This window comes from Nyctereutes procyonoides, unplaced genomic scaffold (genome assembly GCF_905146905.1).
Source record: "Nyctereutes procyonoides isolate TBG_1078 unplaced genomic scaffold, NYPRO_anot_genome, whole genome shotgun sequence".
In the NCBI taxonomy this organism is placed as follows: Eukaryota; Metazoa; Chordata; class Mammalia; order Carnivora; family Canidae; genus Nyctereutes; species Nyctereutes procyonoides.
The window spans coordinates 7,764,756-7,788,449 of record NW_026575037.1 but is presented as its reverse complement, the minus strand read 5'-3'; the positions used below and the strand labels follow the sequence as shown (position 1 = coordinate 7,788,449).

At 35.7% G+C, this 23,694-nt stretch overlaps 1 protein-coding gene and 1 pseudogene across 2 annotated transcripts in view; both read right to left on the bottom strand.

Annotated features, from left to right (window-relative positions):
* Positions 1-23,694, bottom strand: part of TPR (translocated promoter region, nuclear basket protein) — a 66,869-nt gene that overhangs the window by 416 nt on the left and 42,759 nt on the right. Inside the window, exons 36-50 of one of the 2 annotated variants that reach the window (XM_055319089.1) lie at positions 22,720-22,928; positions 21,582-21,854; positions 20,686-20,834; positions 19,577-19,660; positions 15,815-16,015; positions 14,641-14,772; positions 14,361-14,451; positions 11,483-11,667; positions 9,270-9,338; positions 9,065-9,159; positions 6,278-6,384; positions 5,013-5,108; positions 4,729-4,885; positions 2,325-2,443; positions 378-473 (exon numbers count right to left, since the gene is read on the bottom strand). In XM_055319089.1, the coding sequence (XP_055175064.1) occupies positions 378-473; positions 2,325-2,443; positions 4,729-4,885; positions 5,013-5,108; positions 6,278-6,384; positions 9,065-9,159; positions 9,270-9,338; positions 11,483-11,667; positions 14,361-14,451; positions 14,641-14,772; positions 15,815-16,015; positions 19,577-19,660; positions 20,686-20,834; positions 21,582-21,854; positions 22,720-22,928 (2,063 nt within the window). The remainder of the gene's footprint in view (positions 1-377; positions 474-2,324; positions 2,444-4,728; positions 4,886-5,012; positions 5,109-6,277; positions 6,385-9,064; positions 9,160-9,269; positions 9,339-11,482; positions 11,668-14,360; positions 14,452-14,640; positions 14,773-15,814; positions 16,016-19,576; positions 19,661-20,685; positions 20,835-21,581; positions 21,855-22,719; positions 22,929-23,694) is intronic. The other variant, XM_055319088.1, reaches the window with a different exon arrangement.
* On the bottom strand, positions 9,783-10,811 carry LOC129505832 (transcription factor BTF3-like; annotated as a pseudogene).

Genomic DNA, 23,694 nt, shown 5'->3' with positions numbered 1-23,694 from the left:
TGGAAATATTAAAATTTTTAATTAGTTAAACAAAGTCACAAAGCTTTATTCTGTTGTGTAAAAAGTTTAACAACAGGCAGAGATGTAACAAATGACTGTCTAGTACCATTAACACTTTAGCTTCTCCAAATCTTATTTGAATTCAAGGAAGAAATGAATAAATATGAAATATAAGCACATATTCATTCTATACCTATAGTTTACAAATCTTCCTACAAGCAGCTTACAGATTAGTAAACATCACATGCTCAATGTATAATTATTTAATCAATCTTTGGAACATTAAAAAAAAAAACTAATACAAGTTAGAAACTTAAGGATGTGCCACTTATTACCATCCTACATTCTATCACATAATCAATATGTCAGAAATTTACCTCTCTGTCTGTTAAACTGACGACCACGGACACCTTGTCTCAATGTTGTCTGAAGTCTTACTCTTCTGAAAGGCTTTGGTTGACTACTGCTAGTATCTAAAAAAAAAAAAAAACAAAAACCCAAACAGTAAAATATAAGAAAGCAAATTAATAAATAAGAAAAGCATTTATAATGGCAAAATCTAGTTACTAAATGAATGCATGGATAAAATGCAGGTGTCATTTGCTTTCAGTATTTAAAAATTGTTTGATTTTTTAACAAGGGGCACTTAACAAAAAAAAAAAGAGTAAAAAGTAAAAACAAATTCTTACTAAAAAGAAAGGGCTTGACTTTTTTACTCATTCACTCCACTCATGTAATAAATATTCACTTGGTGCCTATCATGTATCACTGTGCTAGGGGGTGGGGACTATAATCAACAATCAACACGTATCATCCCCCTTAGGAAACAACAAGCAACAGGCCCCTACGATATAATGTGAGTCATATCTGAATCCTCTTTTCCAGACACTCCAAATCTAATCATTAGCAAATCTTGCCAGCTCGAATTTAAATACATATCCCCAAATCTGACCTCTTCTCACAAACTTCACTCTACTATCCTGTCTGAAAAATCCTTGTCCTTACCTTGAATTTATAATATCTTCTGAACTTTCTCCTTGTTTCTACCCATTAAACATTTTCAGTCTCTTGCTGACACCAGCAGCCAAACTGATACTGTTAAATCTTTAATAAGTCAGATCTTACCATCACTGTCTGAAGCCCCCTAAAAGCTTCCTAAATCCAGGAAAGCCAAAGCAATTACAAAGATCTATTAGGCCTCTTCTCCCCACTCCCTCCAAACTCCTACTAGCCTCTCTCTGGCTTTGCTGTGCTCTAACCACACTGGCCCCTCACTGATCCTGAATATACCACACTGCTGCCTTATAGATACCTGCTATATGTCTCATCTGGAACTCCTTCCTCCCAAAAAATTGCACAGCTTTACTCTCTTACTCCTTCTAGATTTTTATTTAAGTCATTTTTTTTAGTAATGCTTTCTATCAAATCACCTGGCACCTAGTAGGCACTCAAATATTTACTGACCAAGTGAATAACTGCTCAGATTGAAGGTTCCATGGCAGAATTTGAGAATTAGCTATAAACAATTCAAAATAAAAATAGTGTGGATGACTGGCTACTCCATCTCTTCAGTAATAAAAATAATTCCCTACCTAAAAATTTTGAGACAGTTAAGTTAGTATAGCGTATTGTTTAAGAGTGGAATCTTTGCAGCCAAATGTCTTGAGTTCGTATCCTGGCTTGCGCCCATTATTTACTTGCTATGTACTCTTGAAAAAGTTATTCAACATTTCTGTGCCTCAGTTTCCATATGAGTGATTACCATGTTGAGGTGATGTAAGAATTAAGTAAATACATGTAAAGGGCTTAGAATACTATCTGATACACAGTAAGTGCTCAATAAATGTTAATTTTTTTAAAGTACCACAGAAATAATTTTTATTGCAAGAAAGATACATAAAATAACCCTTTTCAAAGTTAACTTCAAAAATTTGAAAGCCTAACTTTGAAAAGTGTTTACATCAGCAAATTTCAAATACTTTTGGAGTAACAGACCTCCTACCCTTCAGCTCTCCACATTAAATCTCATGTAAGAATCTTAATATGTAGAATAAATAAGAAGCTCCTCTGGTTTAAAGAGGCAGGAGACCTGAAATACTGCTCCTTAGCTTCCCTCCCAGTAACCCATCCCTCACAGCCCTGGTTGCACCTCTAGTACAACCAAGTCTTAAAACTACATTTCCTTTAATAAAATACAATTTCCCCTTTAAATACCAAATTTTAAATTTAAGAAAAAAAATTATCTACTTGTTACTAATAAGATCATCTTTTGTAAACAAGTTGTGTTGTAAACAGTTGTGTTGCCCTCAAGAGCTGGAACTTACCTACAGAGGAACTGGAAGGAGGATCCTGGCTGGTAGAAGGAAGATCTGATTCATCAGATGCTTGGACAGGTTCTTCCTCCTGCTGGCTATCAATTTCTAGGCCTGCTTCTGAGCTAATGCTAAGAAAAGAAAACAAACATTGATTAGAATATACAAAACCGGGGCAGCCCAAGTGGCTCAGCAGTTTAGCGTCGCCTTCAGCCCAGGGTGTGATCCTGGAGACCCAGGATCGAGTCCCATGTCAGGCTCCCTGCATGGAGCCTGCTTTTCCCTCTGCCTGTATCTCTGCCTCTTTCTCTCTCTCTGTCTCTCATGAATAAATAAATAAAATCTTAAAAAAAAAAGGGGGGGGGCAGCCTGGGTGGCTCAGCAGTTTAGCACCGCCTTCAGCCCAGGGCATGATCCTGGAGACCCAGGATCGAGTCCCATGCTGAGCTTCCTGCATGGAGCCTGGTTTGCCCTCTGCCTGTATCTCTGCCTCTTTCTCTCTCTCTGTCTCTCATGAATAAATAAATAAAATCTTAAAATAAGATTAAAAAAACCCAACAGAACAAAAACAAAAAATAAAACTGATCCTTGAGGTATCCTAAATTGTTCCCAAACTCTGATATAGTTTATCACTTAAATAATCCTAAGCTCCCCTGTAACTCAAAATTGTACACTCTTGATATGGGTAACTGTATATTTTTTTAAAAGGAGTAGGGGAGGAACACCTGGGTAGCTCAGCAGTTGAGTGCCTGTCTGCCTTTGGCTCAGGGTGTGATCCTGGAGTCCTGGGATGGAATGCCGCATCAGACTCCCTGCACGGAGCCCGCTTCTCCCTCTGCCTACATCTCTGCCTCTCATGAATAGATAAATAAAATCTTTTAAATAAATAAACAAATAAATAAATAAATAGATAAAAGGAGTAGGGGAAAGACAGCTCAAGTTGCCTTTTCTTTATCCCTCTTTTCATTAGGACATGTTCCAGTTTTAGTTTTTGTTTCTTCTTTATTTTTTTTTCTTTTTGACAAAGGGCATTCACTTTCTTGATAACATTCATAAGAGATGGCTTATCCATATTTTGAAATCCCAAAACAGTTTTGTAGGAAGGCAGAGTACCAAAACTGTTGGGAATTCACAAGTCCCAACCAAACCAAACAATGTGCCACTAACTCACCATGGGCTCTAGGCCAGATGAGACATGCTGTGGGTATGTGAATTCCTGGCTCAATGGCTAGAACTCCAACACTCTCTAGACAATTCAAAAAAGCATATCAAAACACAAAGGAGATAATATAGTCCAAAGGTAAGTTGCTGAAAACTTCAGTGCAGTCATTAGTAAAATGTATCTTAAAGAGTTCTCTCATGACTATCTGCTGAAGTTGACAAGTGCTAGTGAAATGTAAAGTACATGGGGCTGAAGTCATAGGTCAAATCTAGTCTAAGCCAGTTCCTAAGGAACTTCCTTAGCCAGGCCTAAGGAAGTTATTTTAACATGTTCTGAGTCTAAGCTTTCTCACTGTAAAATGGAGATCATACTTTGCAGAGCTTTTGTGTAGGTTAGAAATGACATATCTAAAGTGACTTGCATACATGGTATGAAAGTAATGGCAGCCAGTATTCTCAGCAGGGTCTGTAATCTCCCCCAAATTAAGCAGCACTTTGTTAGAGCAGAACAGACTTGCTTTTTTCCTCATATACTAGAAATGGTCTATAATTATGCTAAGAAAATATTGCTAAATAAACAAAATCTTCGAGCTCTACCTAGGAAATCTGGGTTCTACTTCTAGCTATGCTTCTATGAAGTTGTCCAGCCCCCCCCCCCTTTTTAAAGATTTTATTTATTTATTCATGAGAGACAAAGAGAGAGAGGCAGAGACACAGGCAGAGGGAGAAGCAGGCTCCACGCAGGGAGCCTGACATGGGACTTGATCCCAGGTCTCTAGGATCAGGCCCCAGGCCCCAGGCCAAAGGCAGCGCTAAACCAATGAGTCACCCGGGCCACCCAAACACCAAATTCTAAATACATATAAAGAATAAGTGAGGTTCACTTGACAGCCCACTACAAAACGGAAAGTGAGTTGTTTTCTAATTTTCACAGAAAGACTTCTTTCTTACGGAAAGTTCAAGCAGCTCTATTAATTGAAGGGTTTCAGTAATTTTAAAGAAATCATTTTTCTAGAATATATTATGTAATTTTCAGGGAGATAAACATTTAAAAAAATTACTTTCTGCTGTAATGATATCCAAGTCCTAAAATATACCACTATATGCAGAAATCAATCTTCCAAAATGTATGGCTTGGTTTGTTTTTGTAATGGGATGCTACTAAAAATACAACTCAATAAACCATTTCTTGGCTAAAGGAAAACAAGTATAAAAGTCTAAAGCAAGTGAAAATTATTATAAAGTAAATATTTACCCTTCAGATTCTGCCTCCACAAATACTTCATCTCCATCATCACCTGTTGCTGTTTCATTTGTTGTGGATAAAGTGCCAGTGGATGTTGTCACCATCGGAACAGACTGAGAGGCATGCTCTGAAGCATCAGAGGTAGTACTCTCAGTAAACACGGTCACTTCAAAATAAAAAGAAATGAAAACTTTTGACTTGGTGATTTACCTAATTTTTAGCCAGAAGATGTTTCACAGTTTTCCATTTTACCAATAAAGCACATAATCTACTAGTCTGCCTGTGATACCTACCTGGGGCTGCTACTTGTAGAGGGGTAGTGGGAACACTTCGGCCACCTGATTCTTCTTCATGAGCTAGGAAGAGGGGTGTTTCATACATTCCTAAGCCTAAAGACAATTCCAAATATTAATGAATGACTGAAGGAACACCGAACTGGCAATATGCCAGGTATCTGAAAGAAAACAAATGAATCAGTAGAGACATACCATTTTGCTGAAGCCCACTAATTAGCCCATCAGGCAAAAATCAATCTCTCAAAAACATAAATACAACTGAAACACATCCTTTAAGTTCACTAACACTCAGTATCCTTTGAAAAAAATACCTAAAATGCTGCTCTTATGGGTTGATATAAAGCTAACTTTATTGAGTACCCAACTATGAACCAGGTACTATGTTAGAATCTACTGACCAAACTTCAAGATATTACTCCTCCCCTTTTTGCTAAAGAAATTGAACTTCTAGGAGGTTAATTAACTTCCCCAAAGTTACAAAACTAGTAAACGGTAGCATTCCAATTTAAGCCTAGACTTGTCTTCCAAGCCTAGGAATTGTATAAAATAAAAAACCATATAAAAATTTGAATCTATATAAAAATATATGACTTATATGGGGTTGTAGATTAATTTTTTATTTGGGGCTTATTATAAAAGTAGTATGATTTACTTACAAAATGCCATACAGCTTCCCACAAATTTAATTGGTTATATGAATGCCAAATGAAAATTAAAAGGTAATTAATTCCACAAAGAGCATAATTCATGTTCAACAACCAACTATTATTACTTAACTTAGGGGTCATTCTATTCTATATATTATAAATATTTTATCTTCCTTACTTTTAATGTTAGTGGAAAATATCTAGTTTTATACATTTAACTAGGAATGTTAAGTATCAAACTAAACATAAAAAATGCTGCATTTCTTCCAACCACTTTAAAATGGCTCATAGTATCTATGTATTTATATTGGTTCAATAAATATTCCTGAATACTTGATACACACAGGACACAATACTAGGAGCCAGGAGAGATTTAAATGTAAAAGCTAGTCTTCATGCTCAAAGAACTGAGAATTTTATTGTAAAGTATGATTTAAAGGTACAGCAGTGTTTAACATGTAGCAAATACAGATTTTTTTTTCATGTTTGCATAGGAATTATTTAGATATCAACTTAAAAAATGTATTTACTCACTTTAAAAAAAATCACATCTGAATAGTTTATTATTGAATGTGTGTACACCCAGGAGATCTAAGCATTTATTTATCTATTTACCTCCTTGAGAAGCAAGTTGGCCAAGATCAGAGTGACTTGAACTTGTTTGTGGCATATCTTCAGGTGGCCCAAACCGGAATCTAGGAACACCAGCAACTTGTGGGGAACTAAGTAGATAAAAATTAACTTAAGATAAAATTTAAAGTTATCTTGTTTAAATTACAATGATAGAAAACAATACAGGAGAAGGGAGAACAAGCACAAAGCTGGAAAAAAAAAAAAAGATTGAAAGTTGATACAAAAATCCTTATAAAAACATTTTCAAAATATCAATTGTCAATGAATTTAATAATAATATTATATATATGACTTATAGGTGTAATTTATATGTAACTTTCAGGTCTCCTGAACCATGCCTCAGACTTCCTGAATCTGCTGGGTATCAATCTCCATGTAGATACACTAAAAACAACACAAATCTAAAATGAGATGTAACAAAAAAAGGGTTAGAATGAAGTCACCAGACGAAGCTTTATCTTAGTTTTCACTGCTGAGTCACAGATAAATCGAGTGACCTCTATCCCATTTCCTCTCTGACAGAGCTCCCAAGGTCTAGAAAAATTCTAGTATTAGACGGCTAGACACTTTTTCTTCCCTTGTTCTGATAAGACTATCATCCATCTTCCCGCTCACAATCCAGGATATAAAACAGCATTATCTCTCTTTGCCCACTCCTGACCCTACCTTCCTTCACTAGCCAGCCACTAATGTTTATGGATTTATGTCTGTAATAACTCTTTATTTTTTTTATTTTTTTTTAAATTTATTTATTTATGATAGAGAGAGAGAGAGAGAGAGAGAGAGAGAGAGAGAGAGAGAGGCAGAGACATAGGCAGAGGGAGAAGCAGGCTCCATGCACCGGGAGCCCGATATGGGATTCGATCCCGGGTCCCCAGGATCGCGCCCTGAGCCAAAGGCAGGCGCCAAACCACTGCGCCACCCAGGGATCCCTGTAATAACTCTTTAATCTATTTTTTTCCCACATCGACATTATTGCTTTAGTTAAGGACATTTTCTTTCAGGTGGATTTTATTATTTTTTTTTCAGGTGGATTTTAAAACTTATCTTTATGAAGCTATTCTACTATAGAAGAATCTTGCATTCTGAGCTATTCAAGAATTTGTTGACTGGCTGTCATCCAGAAGCTGTTTAATGGAGTCTGTTTCTGCCAGGCTGACTTCCAGAAGGGAGAGGCAGATACTGAATGGCTGGCTTGTAAAGCCATGTTAGTTAAGACGAGTTATGAGCAAGTTTAAAATAGGTTTTCATAGGAGAACCTGGGTGGTTCAGTCAGTTGAGCATTGGCCTCCTGGTTTCAGCTCAGGTTGTAAGCTCAGGGTCATGGGATCAAGCTTTGCCTCAGCTCTGCTCTCAGCATGGAGTCTGCTTGTTCCTTTACTTTTGCCTCTAGCCCTTTGCCCACTCTCCTAGCTTCTGCGTGCACTCTCTCCCTCTCTCTCATAAATAAATAAATGCTTTTTTTTTTTAAATGGTTTTGATAGCTATATGTTACCATATACTACAGAAAAATCAATTTTTTCCAAGTTTGTGGAACTTTTTCATCCTGATATTCAATTATATCCTGCTACACAGCTAATACTTTAGCCACAATTAAACGTGTACTTTCACTCAGAAAGCTTTTTTATCCTTTAGGAGTAGAGGTATAGCACAAGTTAGCATAGGTCCTGGAGCCAGACTGACTGTTTTGAAACCAAAAACTGCCACTTTCTGGCTGTCTGATGTTTGACAAATTTGTTAATATATCTGTAAACATCTCTGTTAATGTATTTGTAAAATAACAACAATAATGGTGTCTATTCTCATAGCTATAAAGATTAAATAAACTAATTCATGGAAATGTTCATAGAGTGTCAGGTATTCTTTTCTAAGAATCTTTCTTTTCTTAGAATTCTTTTCTAAGACATCAATTCAATGTCGTCCCCATTAAGTTGTCTCAGATTCTTCTCCCTTAATTGTTGCAACGAATCCCTTCTTTTGTATTAAAAAGCCTCTTGCTTATGCTTTTATTCTTCTAGACTATTTAGGTGACAATCAGTTCCTCATATGCTTGGCTTTTGAAGTAATACCATCCCATCACAATCACTGCCATTACCAACACCTTTATCAACATTTGCAAAGCACTTACTACATGCCAGGTAATATTCTAAACATATTAGCATAAATTCAGTTCATTTAATTCTCACAACTTACATGGTAGGAATTACTGTGTTATTATTCCCAATTAGTAAAACGAAGATATTCAGGAATAGAAAACTTAACCTGATACAGCTAGTAAGCAGTGCCACTAGGTTTCAAACCTGGGCTGAATCTGAAGTCTGTGTTCTTAACCACTGTTATACTGCCTTTAAATTTCAAATTCCTGATGGAAGCAGCTATATTTTATTCACTTTTTTTTTTTAATAGAGAAAGTGCACAGTGTGGGAGTTGGCAAGAGGGTTGGTAGGTGGAAGGGCAGGAGAGAGGAAAAAATCTTAAGCAAGGTCCATGCTGAGCTTGGAGACTGACTTGGGACTCGATCTCATGACCCTGAGATCATGACCTGAGCCAAAATCAAGAGTCGGACACTTAACCCATGAAGCTACCCAGGTGCCCAGCCCTTCATTCACCTCTATATAATTTTCCTCAACACTATACCCTCAACCCTGCTACCCCAAGTGCTTAGTACACCAACAGAGGACTCAATGAATCAACAAACTGTAAACAAACTGACAGGGAAACAGGAAGAAATGATTAGTCACAAAATATGTTCTTTTTTCATGAACTTACTGAATTGCTTCAGCAAATCCATCAGTACGATGTGGAACCACAAGAGTTGGAGTACTTGGAACAGTTCTGTCTTCATCATCAAAAAAATGCTGCTGCTAAAACAAAGACAGAAAATAAGGAATAAACAGGACAGAAACATATATATGAACTATACACATATTTGCTATACAAATGAGTCACTTTTACATAATGTGTAAATAGTTACCATGCCACCTATTCCTGGAGTCAACTGCAGCCCCCGTCCTACAGATTGCCTCCGAGTCATCTGAATTCTCTGTGTCAAGAAAGGAATTACATTTGTTTTTAGGAACCAGACAATGAAACAAGAACCAAGCACCAACAGATACAGCTTATTACAATGATAACAAGTTAACTGAAACATTAGCAGATAATACAACCGTCAGGATATCTTCTCAGGAAAAACTGCTAATACTTGCACTAAAGAATTCCATTTTAAATAGTGATAAAACTTTAATCATATAGACTATATCAACCAAAAAATATTTTATGAACCAACAGACAAAATATTAACCAATATTTAAAACCAATCTTTGATCTATTTTATTTGTATATAACGTATCTAGTTTCTATTTCCTTAACCTACAATATTATTAAGTATGTCTTTGGATCTTTTTTTTTCCCTAGGCAAAGAACTTTATTAACCTTGTTTCAAACTTTATTCCCAGGCTTCTTCAGCTTATTAGCTGTAAAGAATGAATTGTGTATAAGCAAAAACTGAAAATATCTGCAATGTCCAAGGGGACTTAAAAATATTAGAGATCTAGATTTTATCAGATCCATGAACAAAATTTTAAAAAGCAGTCATAATATACAATAGCAGCTCCCAGTAACTTCTTCAAGTTTTATCTTCTTCAGAAGTTGACTCAATTCAGTTTGCTTCATTCTTGGAAGCTTCATCAAAATTCTCCACAAGATCTGGAACTTCATCATCATTGTCCTTCTTCTCTGGTAGCAAGTGGTGCTTTTCCATCCACAGATTGTTTGGGCAGAGCTTCAGCCAGTCTTAAACTAGTCAGACTGTCTGCACCAAGGTGATTTAAGATACTGGGTAGCATTTCTGTCAGCTGCTTTGTCTCGGCATGGCCTGTAATGGTGAAAGTGTTCGCTGCCAGCAATGCTTGAACTTTAAGGTTGTTAAAATGGATCACTGTTCCTTGGCTTGGGAACACAGTCACTTCTTCAATACCAGAGATACTGTTTATACCCCTAACTTCTTTAAGGAGAACTGAAGTTTTTTATCATCTGCTGTAGCTGTTCTATAAACCACCTTCTTCTTTTGGTGAGCAGTTCCTTTCCCATCAATGTGCGCTTGTGCTTGCAGTTTGGTGAGTTTCTCCTGGTTCATGATAGTTTCTTTCATCTTGTTGGAGCGGAAATGGGACCGTGCAGGGGACTAGGATTGGTGCTCAGGGGGTCTCAGGTGGACCAGCTGAGATTAGGTGCACACACGCGGGGATGCAAGATGGCTCCTTTGGATCTTAAAGTTTAATTATCCTTCAGAGTTCAAATAGCAATATAATTTTCATATAAATGGTCTCCCAATTTAGACAATTCTAAATTGTTAGTTTTGGTATATACTCTGAAGGATCAACACACAATCCATTAAGATTTCATATTTTTATATAAAGAGGTTATCTTCATCCACGGTATTTTAGTAGAATCTCACTTGGCGGTTTTCAGTACACTATGTTACAAGCTAAGACTCAAGCTATATTACTAAGAGCTTGAGTTTTACTGCTGTTTCTGTAAGAGTTTCTGTTAAGAGACGTCCAACCGTATTAGAAAGAGCGCTCCTTTCATGAATTATGGGTCATAAATGCTTTCATTAACTATAGAAGTGGAAATTAATATGTATTGAAAAAAAATGAGAAATTTACTTTAATTAAAATCCAAAAAACTCTTTTTCTTTTTAAATCTGTATAAAAAGTATCCAGACCTTTATTTGCTATGACTGTAATCATTTCAATTTACATACTTTTATTTTTATTTATTTATCTTTTTAAAAGATTTTATTTATTCATGAGAGGCACAGAGAGAGAAGCAAAGACATAGGCAGAGGGAGAAGCAGGCTCCCTGCAGGGAGCCCGATGTGGGACTTGATCCCAGGACCCCAGGATCACAATCTGAGCTGAAGGCAGATGCTCAAACACTGAGCCATCCACACGCCCCCACATACAACTTTTAGTAAGCCTTGCCTTTCCAAAGTTCACCTTATTTATAAAGTAAATTACTGCTGTATTTCAAGAAAAAGAAATAAAATTAATTTCAGGTCAAAACACTTTATATAAAAATGTTAAAACATTAAAAACTTCACTTAATTTCTGGAAAAAGTAGTATCTAATGGAAAGAAGAAGAGATGAAGCCAAGATTTTCCAGATTGGTCAGTACTTTTAATACCTGAACTGGTGGTCCCAATTCTTGAGGTGGAGCATGGATGGTCAGTCGTGGAGGAAGAGGGTGTGGGGGGCGTCTTGGAGACTGAGGTGCTCGGGGAGTCTGTCTTTCAGATGCCGATGATGGCTGCTGTTCTCTAGAAATGTCCTGGGAAAAAGATGACTCTGCAGTACCTGTATTACCTTCACCTATAGGAAAAGAGAAGCTTATTTTGAACTATTAAATTTATCACAGAATAAATGGGACAATCCCCTAGAGATATAAATCTCACCATTAGGGATGTTCACCTCACCAATACTTTCAGAAGGAAAGTAGTGAGGTGTGGAGAATGGGAGTGCAATTATCAGCTGTGTGGACTTAGGCAAGTTCCTTAACCTCTTTGAGTCTATTCCTTTGGTTAATGGGACCCACTAAAAGATATTTTCATATTTTGGATTTCTTAAACTTTGAATTTCATTGGTCCTTCACATGTCTAGGTCTTCTACATACATGGTAGAAACAAAAGAAGCTGTCTCACCACTGTGAAAATAAACATGCTATCGGAACTTAGTAGTTTTACAAGTCAGGTCTGGGAAAAAAAAAGTGAGGTCTGCGATGGGATTCTAGCTATACAACATTTAACAGCTATGTGACCTTGCTTTTTTCTAAAGTAATCTCTATGCCCAACATGGGGCTCAAATTCATAACTCTGAGATCATGAGTTGTATCCTCTACCAGCTTAGCCAGCCAACTGCCCCTTCTTAGATCTTAATTAGTACCTAAAATGATAAGCTTATTATAAGAATTAAATAGAGTTGATCCTTAAACAACATGAATTTGAACTGCACAGGTTCACTTTCAGTAGATTTTTTACAGTATAGCACTGTAAATGTATCTTCTCTTCCTTATGATTATCTTAATGTTTTCTTTTCTCTAACTTACTTTATTCTAAGAACACAGTACACTATAAAAACACAGATTGACTTTTTTATGATATCAGTAAAGCTTCTGGGTCAATAGTTAGCTTTTAGTAGTCATGTTTTTGGGGAATTATACATTATACATTAATTTCTGATGCAGGCATCTCTTTAATTTAATACAACTGTAATTGAATACAAATACAGTTGCTCAGGAAAAGCTTCCTTTGTAACTTCCTGACAAGGTACTGAATCCATCCACTAACTTAATTTTATCTAGATCACTAGGCCTATTTTTGCTTGATTGTAAAAAATAGTCTCCAACAAGTATTCAATGAGCATCGACTATGCTTTGTGTCTGAAAAAAAAAATGACTATGAACATTAGCCCTCAAAAGACAAGACTTTTAGTGATAAGACCTAAAGAGGCAAAAAAAAAAAAAAAAAAAAAAAAAAAAACACAACAAAACTTCCTCCTGTATCCCAACTATGTAACACATACAGGATGTTTCCTAAATCTATGAAATGTTTTACAAAATATAAATTATGGATCAAAGTATCATTAATCTTTCTCCTTATGTCCCTTAGAAAGTAGCTAAGAAAGTATACTATTTTTTAGTATACAGATTAATATTCATTACTTTTTTCTTAAAAAAATTAAAAAGTTGAAAGGCTGCTTATACCCTTGCTCTATCTTAATTCAAATGAGCACATATCTTGCATTTTTAAACACATAGGCTTATATGGAAACTCAGATACACTGTTTTCCCAATAGTCTAAACATGTAAGGTTTTACTATATGATTTCTATGATTTTAGCTCAGAATAATACACCAGATGATCACTAATTCTTTTTTTTTCACTTTTATTAATTTTTTTTATTTTAATTATTTATGATAGTCACAGAGAGAGAGAGAGAGAGAGAGGCAGAGACACAGGCAGAGGGAGAAGCAGGCTCCATACACCAGGAGCCCGACGTGGGATTCGATCCCGGGTCTCCAGGATCACGCCCTGGGCCAAAGGCAGGCGCCAAACCGCCGTGCCACCCAGGGATCCCCCACTAATTCTTTAAAACACATTTAAAAATGACTCTAAAATAAAATTTTCTGTGTTTTCCATAATCCTTTAGTACCTCTATTTCAGTGAGGTCTGGACTCATTCTTTCAAATATTTAACAGAAAGCATGCCACAATGACCAAAATATCTTTTATCCAATGTAAACTAAGTCAAGTAAAGCTCCAATACCCATAAACCCTTAAACACGTGGCTTGATTTAGATGACCCCTTCTGGCTGTGAACTGCTATTACTGCTCATTTAACTTTTTTTTTTTTAAGATTTTATTTATTCATGAGAAACACAGAGAGAGAGGCAGAAACAGAGGCAGAGGGAGAAGCAGGTTCCCTGTGGGGAGCCCAATGTGGTACTCAATCCTAGGACTCCAGGATCTCGCCCTGAGCTGAAGGCAGTCGTTCAACCACTGAGCCACCCAGGTGTCCCTCATTTAACTTTTCCACTTAATAAAAATAACAGCAATACATTGCATTTGTAATACTTTATAGATTTCAGAACACTGGAATCTTACAGAAGTCTGATATGCTAGAAAAGACAGTAATACTTTACAGTGATAAATATTCTGAAGTCTACAATGGCAAGGCAAGACAGGCACTTTTCTCTCTCCAGCCAACAGACCCTGAGGATTGCAGATCTGTTTTTTCTCTTTGTTGTAGGTTGTAGCAGAAAGCTGGGGGCTGGTAGCTGTTTAATGTCAAAAGATATTTGAATCAGCATGAGAGTGCTATTGAGTTCTGTCCAATCCAAGCGAAAGAGTAGACTTTATGAGAGAATAGTAAAGCTAGAAATAAGCCAATCTCTTGCTTGCCAATTTACTAACCAAGTGTTATTACCTACATGATAATTAAATGCAATCTTTGCTTCGATGATATTACCAGAAGTATTCAATTAAAAAGGGATGAAAAAAGGTCTCACCACTGTTTTGAGAATCAGCAGCTCTCTGATTACTTTCACCTCCACCCATACTTTCTTCTGTTTCTGTGCCTGGATCAGTCCCATCACCACCCTATCAACAAAATACAATGACTAAGAGCAAATAAACAATTATCTTAAAACATAATAACCAAACTGAACCACAGTAACAACAAATAAGGAAGTATAAAACATTTTACTGTTCTTTGAATATCCTTGGAAAACAGTATGTTTTCTAGCAAGTTCTTGAAGAAAGTGGATAGTTACAGTTCTAGCCAGTTACCTCAGCATCATCAGCTTCATATCCATCATTGCCATCTGCACTACCAGTGCCTTCGTTACTATCCTCACCCTCGTCTCCCATCCCTGTGTCATCTTCATCATCGTCATCATCTTCTTCATCCTCTTCATAATCCTGGTAGACACGTGCCCAAGTAAAAACAAAGATCTAAGATGTAGCACACATATCCTGCATTTCTTAATAGCATGTTTAAAAATTTCAATTACAAACCACTTATCAGGACACAAGAGTTGTCCTGAGAACTATATGAAATTGGTTCAGTGGCAGCAAATACCAAAATTGTGAGGCTTACTGGGAAGAGTACAATAATAATCAGTTCTATATTCTAACTGTTCATGAGATTAGTTCAAAGATCAAAGCTCCCAGATGTTCGCAAAGTGTAAGATGCCACTTTATTTCTAAATTTCAAAAGTGGCATGGAAGAAAACAAATCATGAAATTATACTATGAGCTTTTAAAAAACATTGTTTGATTAAGGATCTAAAATGAGTGGTTGTCAATATAGGATTAATTCCTAAAATAAAATAAATAAAATTTAAGTTCACTTAAAATATGCTTCAATTAGCAAAAAAAAAAAAAAAAAAAAAAAAAAAAAAAAACCTCTATTATTTTTGAAAAAAATTATGGGACTATACAAGAAAAAAATACCCTAGTTTCTTATCTACAGAAATGACAGACCTTATAATTAAATCTAGTCTCTTAGCAGTAAGATTTAAAATTAAGTTTAATTAAAAAATTTAGCAAATCTTAAAGGGCTTGACAATAAAAAAAGGATTTTTCATCACTTGTTCTATGCTTAATTTCATCATATGTTAATTTCAGAACTAAATAATAAATAATATTAAATAAAAATAATCTATTTAAACTGACAGGGGGGCAGCCCAGATGGCTCAGCAGTTTAGCATTGCCTTCAGCCCAGGGTATGATCCTGGAGACCCAGGATTGAGTCCCAGGTTGGGCTCCTGGCATGGAGCCTGCTTCTCCCTCTGCCTGCTTGTGTCTCTGCCTCTCTCTGTGTGTCATGAATAAGTAAATAAATTCTTTAAAAAAAAAAAAAAAAGAATAAACTGACAGGGAATCAAGTGTTACTGACAAGTGAGCAGTGGTAAGGATTTGTGCATTTCATCCAGCAGTTTAAAAACAATGGATGATTTACCTCATGTTCTCCATCATTTTCATCATCATCCTCTTCTTCATCATCACTGTCAATTACAATGACATCATCTCCTTTGCCCTGACCATCTTGGGATGAAGTTGTTGTTTGCTGATCTGACTGAAGTGGTCCAAGGTCTATTTGTAAAGACTGAGAGGTTTCTTCACTGTCTTCCATTGGAGTATAATCTCCCTGAGTAACTCCCTTTAAGAGTAAAAAAATGAAAACTTAAAAAAAAATGAGAAAGTCAAATATACCTGAAAGTATCAGGGAGATACTGTATACCTAGGACAAAAAAAATACTTGTGGACTAGTAGTATTTTTTTTTTTTTTTTTGTAAATCCGTTTAAGATTATTTATTTATGAGAGCGAGAGAGATAGAGAGAGAGAGAGGCAGAGACACAGGCAGAGACACAGGCAGAGACACAAGCAGGCTCCACAAAGGGAGCCCAACGTGGGACTCGATCCCTGGACCCCAGGGTCACGCCCTGGGCCCAAGGCAGGCGCGCTAAACCGCTGAGCCACCCAGGGATCCCCAGTATTTTATTTTTAAAATAGGTTTTTTTAAAAGCAGAATTAGGGTGCCTGGGTGACTCAATCACTGGAGTGTCTGCCTTTGGCTCAGGTCATAGTCCTGGGGTCCTGGGATTGATGCCGCATCAGGCTCCCTTCACAGTGAGATGTCTGCTTCTCCCTCTCCCTCTGCCCCTTCCCTCCACTCATCTTCTCTCTTGCTAGCTAAGGAAATAAAATCTTTAAAAAAAACTTTTAGAAAAGAATAAAAACAGAGTTAATTTGGGGTACATGAGTAGCTCAATTGATTAAGAGTCTGACTCTTGATTTTGGCTCAGGTTATGAGATCGAGCCCAGTATTGAGCTCCCTTGGTTCCATGCTCAGCACAGAGTCAGCCTGAGATTCTTTCTCCTCCCTTTTCTATGCCCCTCCCCCTACTCGTGTCTTTCTCTCTCCCTAAAAATAAATAAAAATCTTAAAAAAAAAAAAAAAAAAAGGGAAGAGTTAATTTGAAACACACACTAAAGAAAATAAATCATTGGGAATCTTTATTGTCTTCCTATAGAATAATTATTATAAACCTCTTTGGCTAATACTCCAATAAAAAAGAAAAAAATGTATATATAAAAATATAGGTGTATTCAAAACTACCAGTGTGATATTGTAGATCAAGCGTTGGTCAACAGAAACATACTGTAATCCACAATAAGTCACATATAAGATTTTACATTTTTTAGTAGTCACTTAAAATTAAAAAAAAATGGAAAAGGAAAATTAGTTTAACAGTATTAATATATACAAAATATTCCAATAAGTAATCAAACTAAGAATTTTAATCAGATATACAACCTTTTGAAATTTGTAGTAAGTCTTTAAAACCCAATGTATATTTTATACTCACAGTCTATCTCAATTCAGACTAGCTATATTTGAAGTGTTCAAGAGCCAATATGGTGAGCTGACAGTGCAGTTGCAAACCAAAGTAAAAAAAAACAATATCCATGGGCCCGCAACTAATTATTTTTAAAAAAGTTTATTCCCTAAACCAGAAATAGTCTGGGAAGCATACTAAATAAAATAAGCTTTTATTATTGTCATTTTACGAAGACACTTCTCCCCCTAAACTATCTTAAGCCTTTGAGTCACATTAAAGACATTAGATACTAAAATAATTCTTTGCTTAATTCATCCTCACAATTCCATCTTGTTAGCTACCGAAATAAACTATAATTTAAAAACTTTAGGGCAGTCTGGGTGGCTCAGTGGTTTACTGCCACCTTCAGCCCAAGGCCTGATCCTGGAGACCCAGGATCGAGTCCCATGTCAGGCTGCCTGCATGGAGCCTGCTTCTCCCTCTGCCTGTGTCTCTGTCCACCCCCCCCCCATGTGTCTCTCATGAATAAATAAAAATCTTAAAAAAAAAACTTTATTTTTGTTATTTACTATAAAGAAATTAAATGTCTACTTTTTAAGTTAAGCACCTGGCAAAATTTATTTTTTATACAAGCCTGAAACAATGTCTTGTGACCTCATTCATAAGGATTGTATTTGTTGTAATGTAAAAAAATGAGTAATTCATGGTATAATTAAAAATGTGCTTCAAAGTGACATGCTTATTTCAAGAAAAGCAACATTTATAAAGAACATCTGCTCCATCATCAAAAAATCAGAAAAACGAACCGTTATGCATTCAGTAGATAGAGCTAAAAGTGGAATGGAAAACCAAATGGTACTTCTGAGTCATAGATAATTTTGCCAATCTCAATAAAAAGTTTTGCACAGATTTTAGTATAATTTAACCAAGTCTGGCAATAAGTTAGAAATTCACATGTTATTTCAAAATTGGTATTACGCTCTTTAGATATGATACTCTGAACGATCCATGAAATGGAGACCATTGAGAGTACTATGCATTTATCTCTTTAAGGTTTAGTTTTCTGTTCTTAGTCAAGGAAAACAGGGAAAATTAACTTAAAAATTAATTCATCTAGAAGAAACCAAAATTCACTTGCAATCTATGGTTGCTGATGATTAGCTTGAGATAGTTCCTTAATTTTATGTAGATAATTTTAGAATAAATGTTCCTGAAAATTTATCCAGACAGAATGTACTGTTTCAAGCTAAAGAGTATAACTGGAAACTAGATACCCTAAGTTCAAATCTCAGTGCCAGCACTATCAGAACTTGGGTATGTCACTTATCTGAGTATCAGTTTCTTCACCTGTGCAACAGGGCTGTTAAAGATTCAGTTAGTTAATAAATGCTAATTTCTTAGAACAATACTTGGCATACAGAGTAATGAACTGTGTTTATTAGTAGTTTAGCTGTTAATATTACTATATTATGCATTCCCAATTAGTGTGGCAGGAGATGGAAGAAAAGTAAATAATATTTTGAGCACTTAATGTGTGGCAGGTGTTATTTTAGGTACTTTACAATACACTAAAAATAATGTTATATTATTCTAACAGATTAGAAGACCAAGGCTTAGAGAGAATCAATGACTTCCCATAGTCACAAAGCTTCTTAGTGGTATAGTCAGGAATGGAACCAAATGGTTTGTAGCTTCAGAGTCTACATATTTCCCCTAGTGAGGCTGCCTCTGGAAAAGCCTAACTTAAGAGTTCAAAAAAATGAAAAAATATATAAATGCACTTCCTTTCACAGGTTATTTTAATTTAGTAAGAGAAGCAAGAGAGGAGAGAGCAACAGAGGACCACCAAAGGGGCACTATGGAGTAACTCAAGACTCAACCAGCACTCATACTTCCAAATAATTAGCATTGGATAATCTTCACTCATGACAACTCTTAGTCTGCAAAGATCTGTGCTAAGTATAAGCAAAAACATTTAAAAAAAATGATTTATTTGAGAGCATGCTCACGTGGGGAGTCGAGGGAAGGGGAGCACAGGGAGAGGGACAAGCAGACTCAGTGCTAAGCATGGAGCCTGACCCAGAGCTAGAGTCTCATGACACTGAGGATTATGACCTGAGTTGAAATCAAGAGTAGGATGCTTAACTGACTAAGCCACCCAGGTGCCCCATAAACAAAACAATTTCTTTAACAAAGTTTAGAAGGCAGAATACTAATTAGAAGTTAAAGCAAAGTAGAAACTGCAATGGTAATTCTAATATTTTATTAAATATAAAAGCATCAAGTTAAAAAGAAGTACAAATAATGTTTCAATTTGTCAAAGCCAATTTCATTCATTAAAAGCAACAATTTGCTACCTTAAATATGTTTTACTTACTTCTCCAATGGAATCTTGAGAATCTTGATTGTATACTTGAGTTTCTACCTCTCCATCAGTACTTTCTTCTGCCATAACTTCTTCCTGAATCATAACATAAAAAGTGTACTAACCAGATCAATTTACTAGATGAAGTGTCATCTCTTCAGCTAGTTCTCCCCCAATAAAATAAAACTTAAGTCTATAATTTTATGAAGCACTACAACAGAAATATTCTTATATCTATATAATGTAATTAATCACGTTCCACTTCTGTATAAATAAGATTTACAAACACTAGTTAAATACATGGTAATGAAATTAATTTAGTAGTCTTAATGTTTCGGAGTAAAATTTAATTCATTACAGTTTTGGCTTCAACAACAGAAAATAAAGGAATACAGTTTTGATTAATCTGAGAAAAAGATGGCAGACAATAGTTTAAAATGTCCACAAAACTTAAACTCTTTATTCTTTGAATTAAGAAACACCCAACTTTCAAATGGAATACAACTTAAGTTTTTATAACTGTAGGTCTTTTTTGTTTTTCTGTTTTTAAGGGGGGTGGTGGGGAGGAAGGACAAGGGAAAGAGAGAAAGAAAATCTTAAGCAGGCTCCACACCGAGTGCAGAGCCCAAAGCAGGGCTCGATCTCACAACCCTGAGATCATTACCTGAGTGGAAATTAAGAGTCAATCACTTAACCAACCAACTGAGCCACCCCAGGTGCCCCTATATCTGTTTTTTTTTTTTTTTTTTTTTTTTAATGATAGTCACACAGAATGAGAGAGAGAGAGGCAGAGACATAGGCAGAAGGAGAAGCAGGCTCCATGCACTGGGAGCCCGATGTGGGATTCGATCCCGGGTCTCCAGGATCGCGCCCTGGGCCAAAGGCAGGCGCCAAACCGCTGCGCCACCCAGGGATCCCCCTATATCTGTTTTTAAATTGAAATGAGAAATAATTCAATTAAACATATAATAAGAACTAGAAAAATATGTTGGCAACAGCAACAGTATCTGAACTGTAAGATGAAACTTTGTACTAAGTTCAATAAGAGTTTTCTAGGTAATGGATTCTGGCCCCAACAGGTCCATTCACCTAATAATGTTGTAACTGAAAGAATATCTTACCTCAGTTCCTACAGGGGTAACACTTTTCAACTTCTTTGGAAGAGGCATTTCCACTGTATCATCAGAGACCTGGTCTGATGCTTCTATGGTGCTATCCTCTTCCTCTTCACGTGTCCGTTTAGGCAAAGAAGAACTTGGGGTAGCTGACACTTTGAAATGACATAATTTAAATTTTGAATCAGAAGTTGATAAAAAAAAAAAAAGGAAGTTGATAAACTCATTGAGACAAAGTTAATTTTTGAAGTATTTTGGCCATTTAACTAAAGAATGACATAGTGAACACTTACTTAACAATTCAACATAATTTATTCCTGCTAATCTATGTAAACAAAGAGCAACCTGTGCTCTGAATTAATGGTCTTATACTATCAATCTTATCTGTGGTTAATAAACCCCATTGACTTTTACAGCAATGCATTCGATTCACTGTGTACTGATACACAATTGCAAAGTTTACATAAGGCCTTCTATAGTTATAAAACCTGGGACTCCTAGGATAAAAAATTTATATTGTATGTTTAGATTTGAAAATCCTTATTATTTTTTTGAAAATCCTTATATGGTCTTCTCTTACATGTCTTTTTTCTCAGGACCTGAATTAAATTATGTAAAATGTTATGGAGTTGTATCACTTTTAAAATCAGTCAAAATAACTGGAAGGAGAGAAAGATGTGAATGACAAAAACAAGTGAGTAAACTAGTAGTAAACACGAAACTAAGTGTTAGGAATTTATTCATCCTTTCTAATACCTGTTAGAAAACAAGTATGTACAAATACTCAAGAGTTGTATTTTATATCCAATGAACTACAAATGCACAGGTCTACTCTAACTTCATCTTAAAATTAAGCTTACCAAAAAATAAAAATTCACAATTTAAAATAAATTCCAGATTACCAGTGCCAAATACTGCTGTGGAAGTAGAAGGACGCTCAACTGGTGAACTCTGTACAACTTCTACTATGTTGGGGGATAGCTCTTGATTTGCAGGCTCAATCTGAGGATGACTCTGTTGGGTGGGCTGCACAAAAGCTGTAGCCTGTGTCTGCTGCTGAACAGTTAAAATGGGTTGAGGGATAGAAGGCTGGACATTAGGACTAGTAGAACGGACAGAACCACTTGTGCTTCCAAAAACTGGAACATGTTCCACAGGCCCTTCTGATTGCATAGCTGAAAAATAATATTTAATATATTAAGTCTTCTATTCTTAGCAAAGCTAGATTTTTCCCTCCCTACTGTGTTATAGGTAACATTTTGCATAGTGATTTGTATACATACCTCTCACCACTCACTAAGCAAAAACAGCGTGGGTAATGTATTATGTATTTTTTGTGTTACCTGTGTGACTGATACAGTAGTGTATAGGTGCAATTAAATAAACTGTAATTAAATTATTACTTAACTAATTAAATATCTAATTTTTAGGTAATTAAATATCCAATTAGCTTATTTAATTAATCTAAATTAGATAAATAAATACAGTTAAATAAGTATCTAAAACTCTTTGCACTTATGATTTTATTTAAATTATAACCAAGTAAGATAAATGAATCAAAGAAGCTCAAAGATAAATTATAAATTTTTATTAAGCATCAGTAATGAGTAAGAAACTACCCAGGGGAACAAAGTGGAAAAAGTAATGAAAAAGTGAGACAGTTTCAGTGAAAAAGTGGGGTCTGGGTTGAACCAGTGATTTAGAATGGTTCTCCAAGGTAGATTTCATATCTTCCTTAGCCATAAGAAGTAAAAATGTTGGCCTTAGAAAAACATGCTATATACTTAAAGGTGCGCTATTTTTCCCCCTCCTTCAGCTTAAAAACAAAACAAAGCAGAAAGGAAGGGATGGGAGGAGGGAGGAAATTCGCTGCATTAATGAGTATTCTAAGAGGCATACCCTTGAAAATATTAACTACCCACTTTTACTGTATGTTGACTTTAGCTTAGTGGAAGCCTCATTTATCCTTGAAGTTACTATCTTCTCATAATAAATCTAAGAAGCAGTCAATCCAATCATATCTGTTACTATTTTACTTACCTTCCTGTGATTCTACTTGTGTAGTGGGCATCACTGTAGCTGTTGGGGTAGTAGTAGGATTTGTAACAGTTGCAGGTGTGACCATTGGGCGGATACTAGCTCTGGGTGTTGACTTATTCCCAGCCATAGCTGCAGCTGTCACTTTACTTGGAGTAGACACAACAGGAGTTGGCTTGATATTGGCTGTTGGTGGATCTGATGTGCTGGCACTTATAGAGGAGGAAAATGCAAGAATAACGGTTCATAAAAAATTACAATATGCCTTCTAAAGTACATATACTCCACCAAAAAAAGAAAAAAAGAAAAAGCACCATATACTGTAATCTTTAAAAAGAACAAGACTGGAGGTATTGTGATCCCAGATTTCAAGATATACCATAGTAATCAAAACAGTATACTAGCACACAAATAGACATAAGATCAATGGAACAAAATAGAGAGCCCAGAAATAAACCTGTAATTATATAGTCAGTTAATCTATAACAAAGGGAGCAAGTATATATGGGAAATGTCTCTTTAGCAAATGGTATTGGGAAAACTGGACAGCTAAATACAAAAGAATGAAACTGGACCACATTCTTACACCATAAAAAATAAACTCAAAATGAATTAAAGATCTAAGTATGAGACCTGAAACCAGAATAATCCTAGAAGAGAGCACAGGCAGTAATTTCTCTGACACTGGTCACAGCAACATTTTTCTAGATTATGTCTCCTGAGACAAGGAAAACAAAAGCAAAAATAAACGATCGGGACTATATCAAAATACAAAGTTTCTACACAGCAAAGGAAACGATCAACAGAACAAAAAGACAATGTACTGAATGGCAGAAGATATTAGTAAATGATTTATCTGATAAGGAGTTAATATTCAAATTATATAAAGAATTCATGCCAAAAAAAAAAAAAAGAATTCACACAATTCAACACCAAAAACCCAAAGAATCCAATTAAAAAGTAGGCAGAAGACATGAA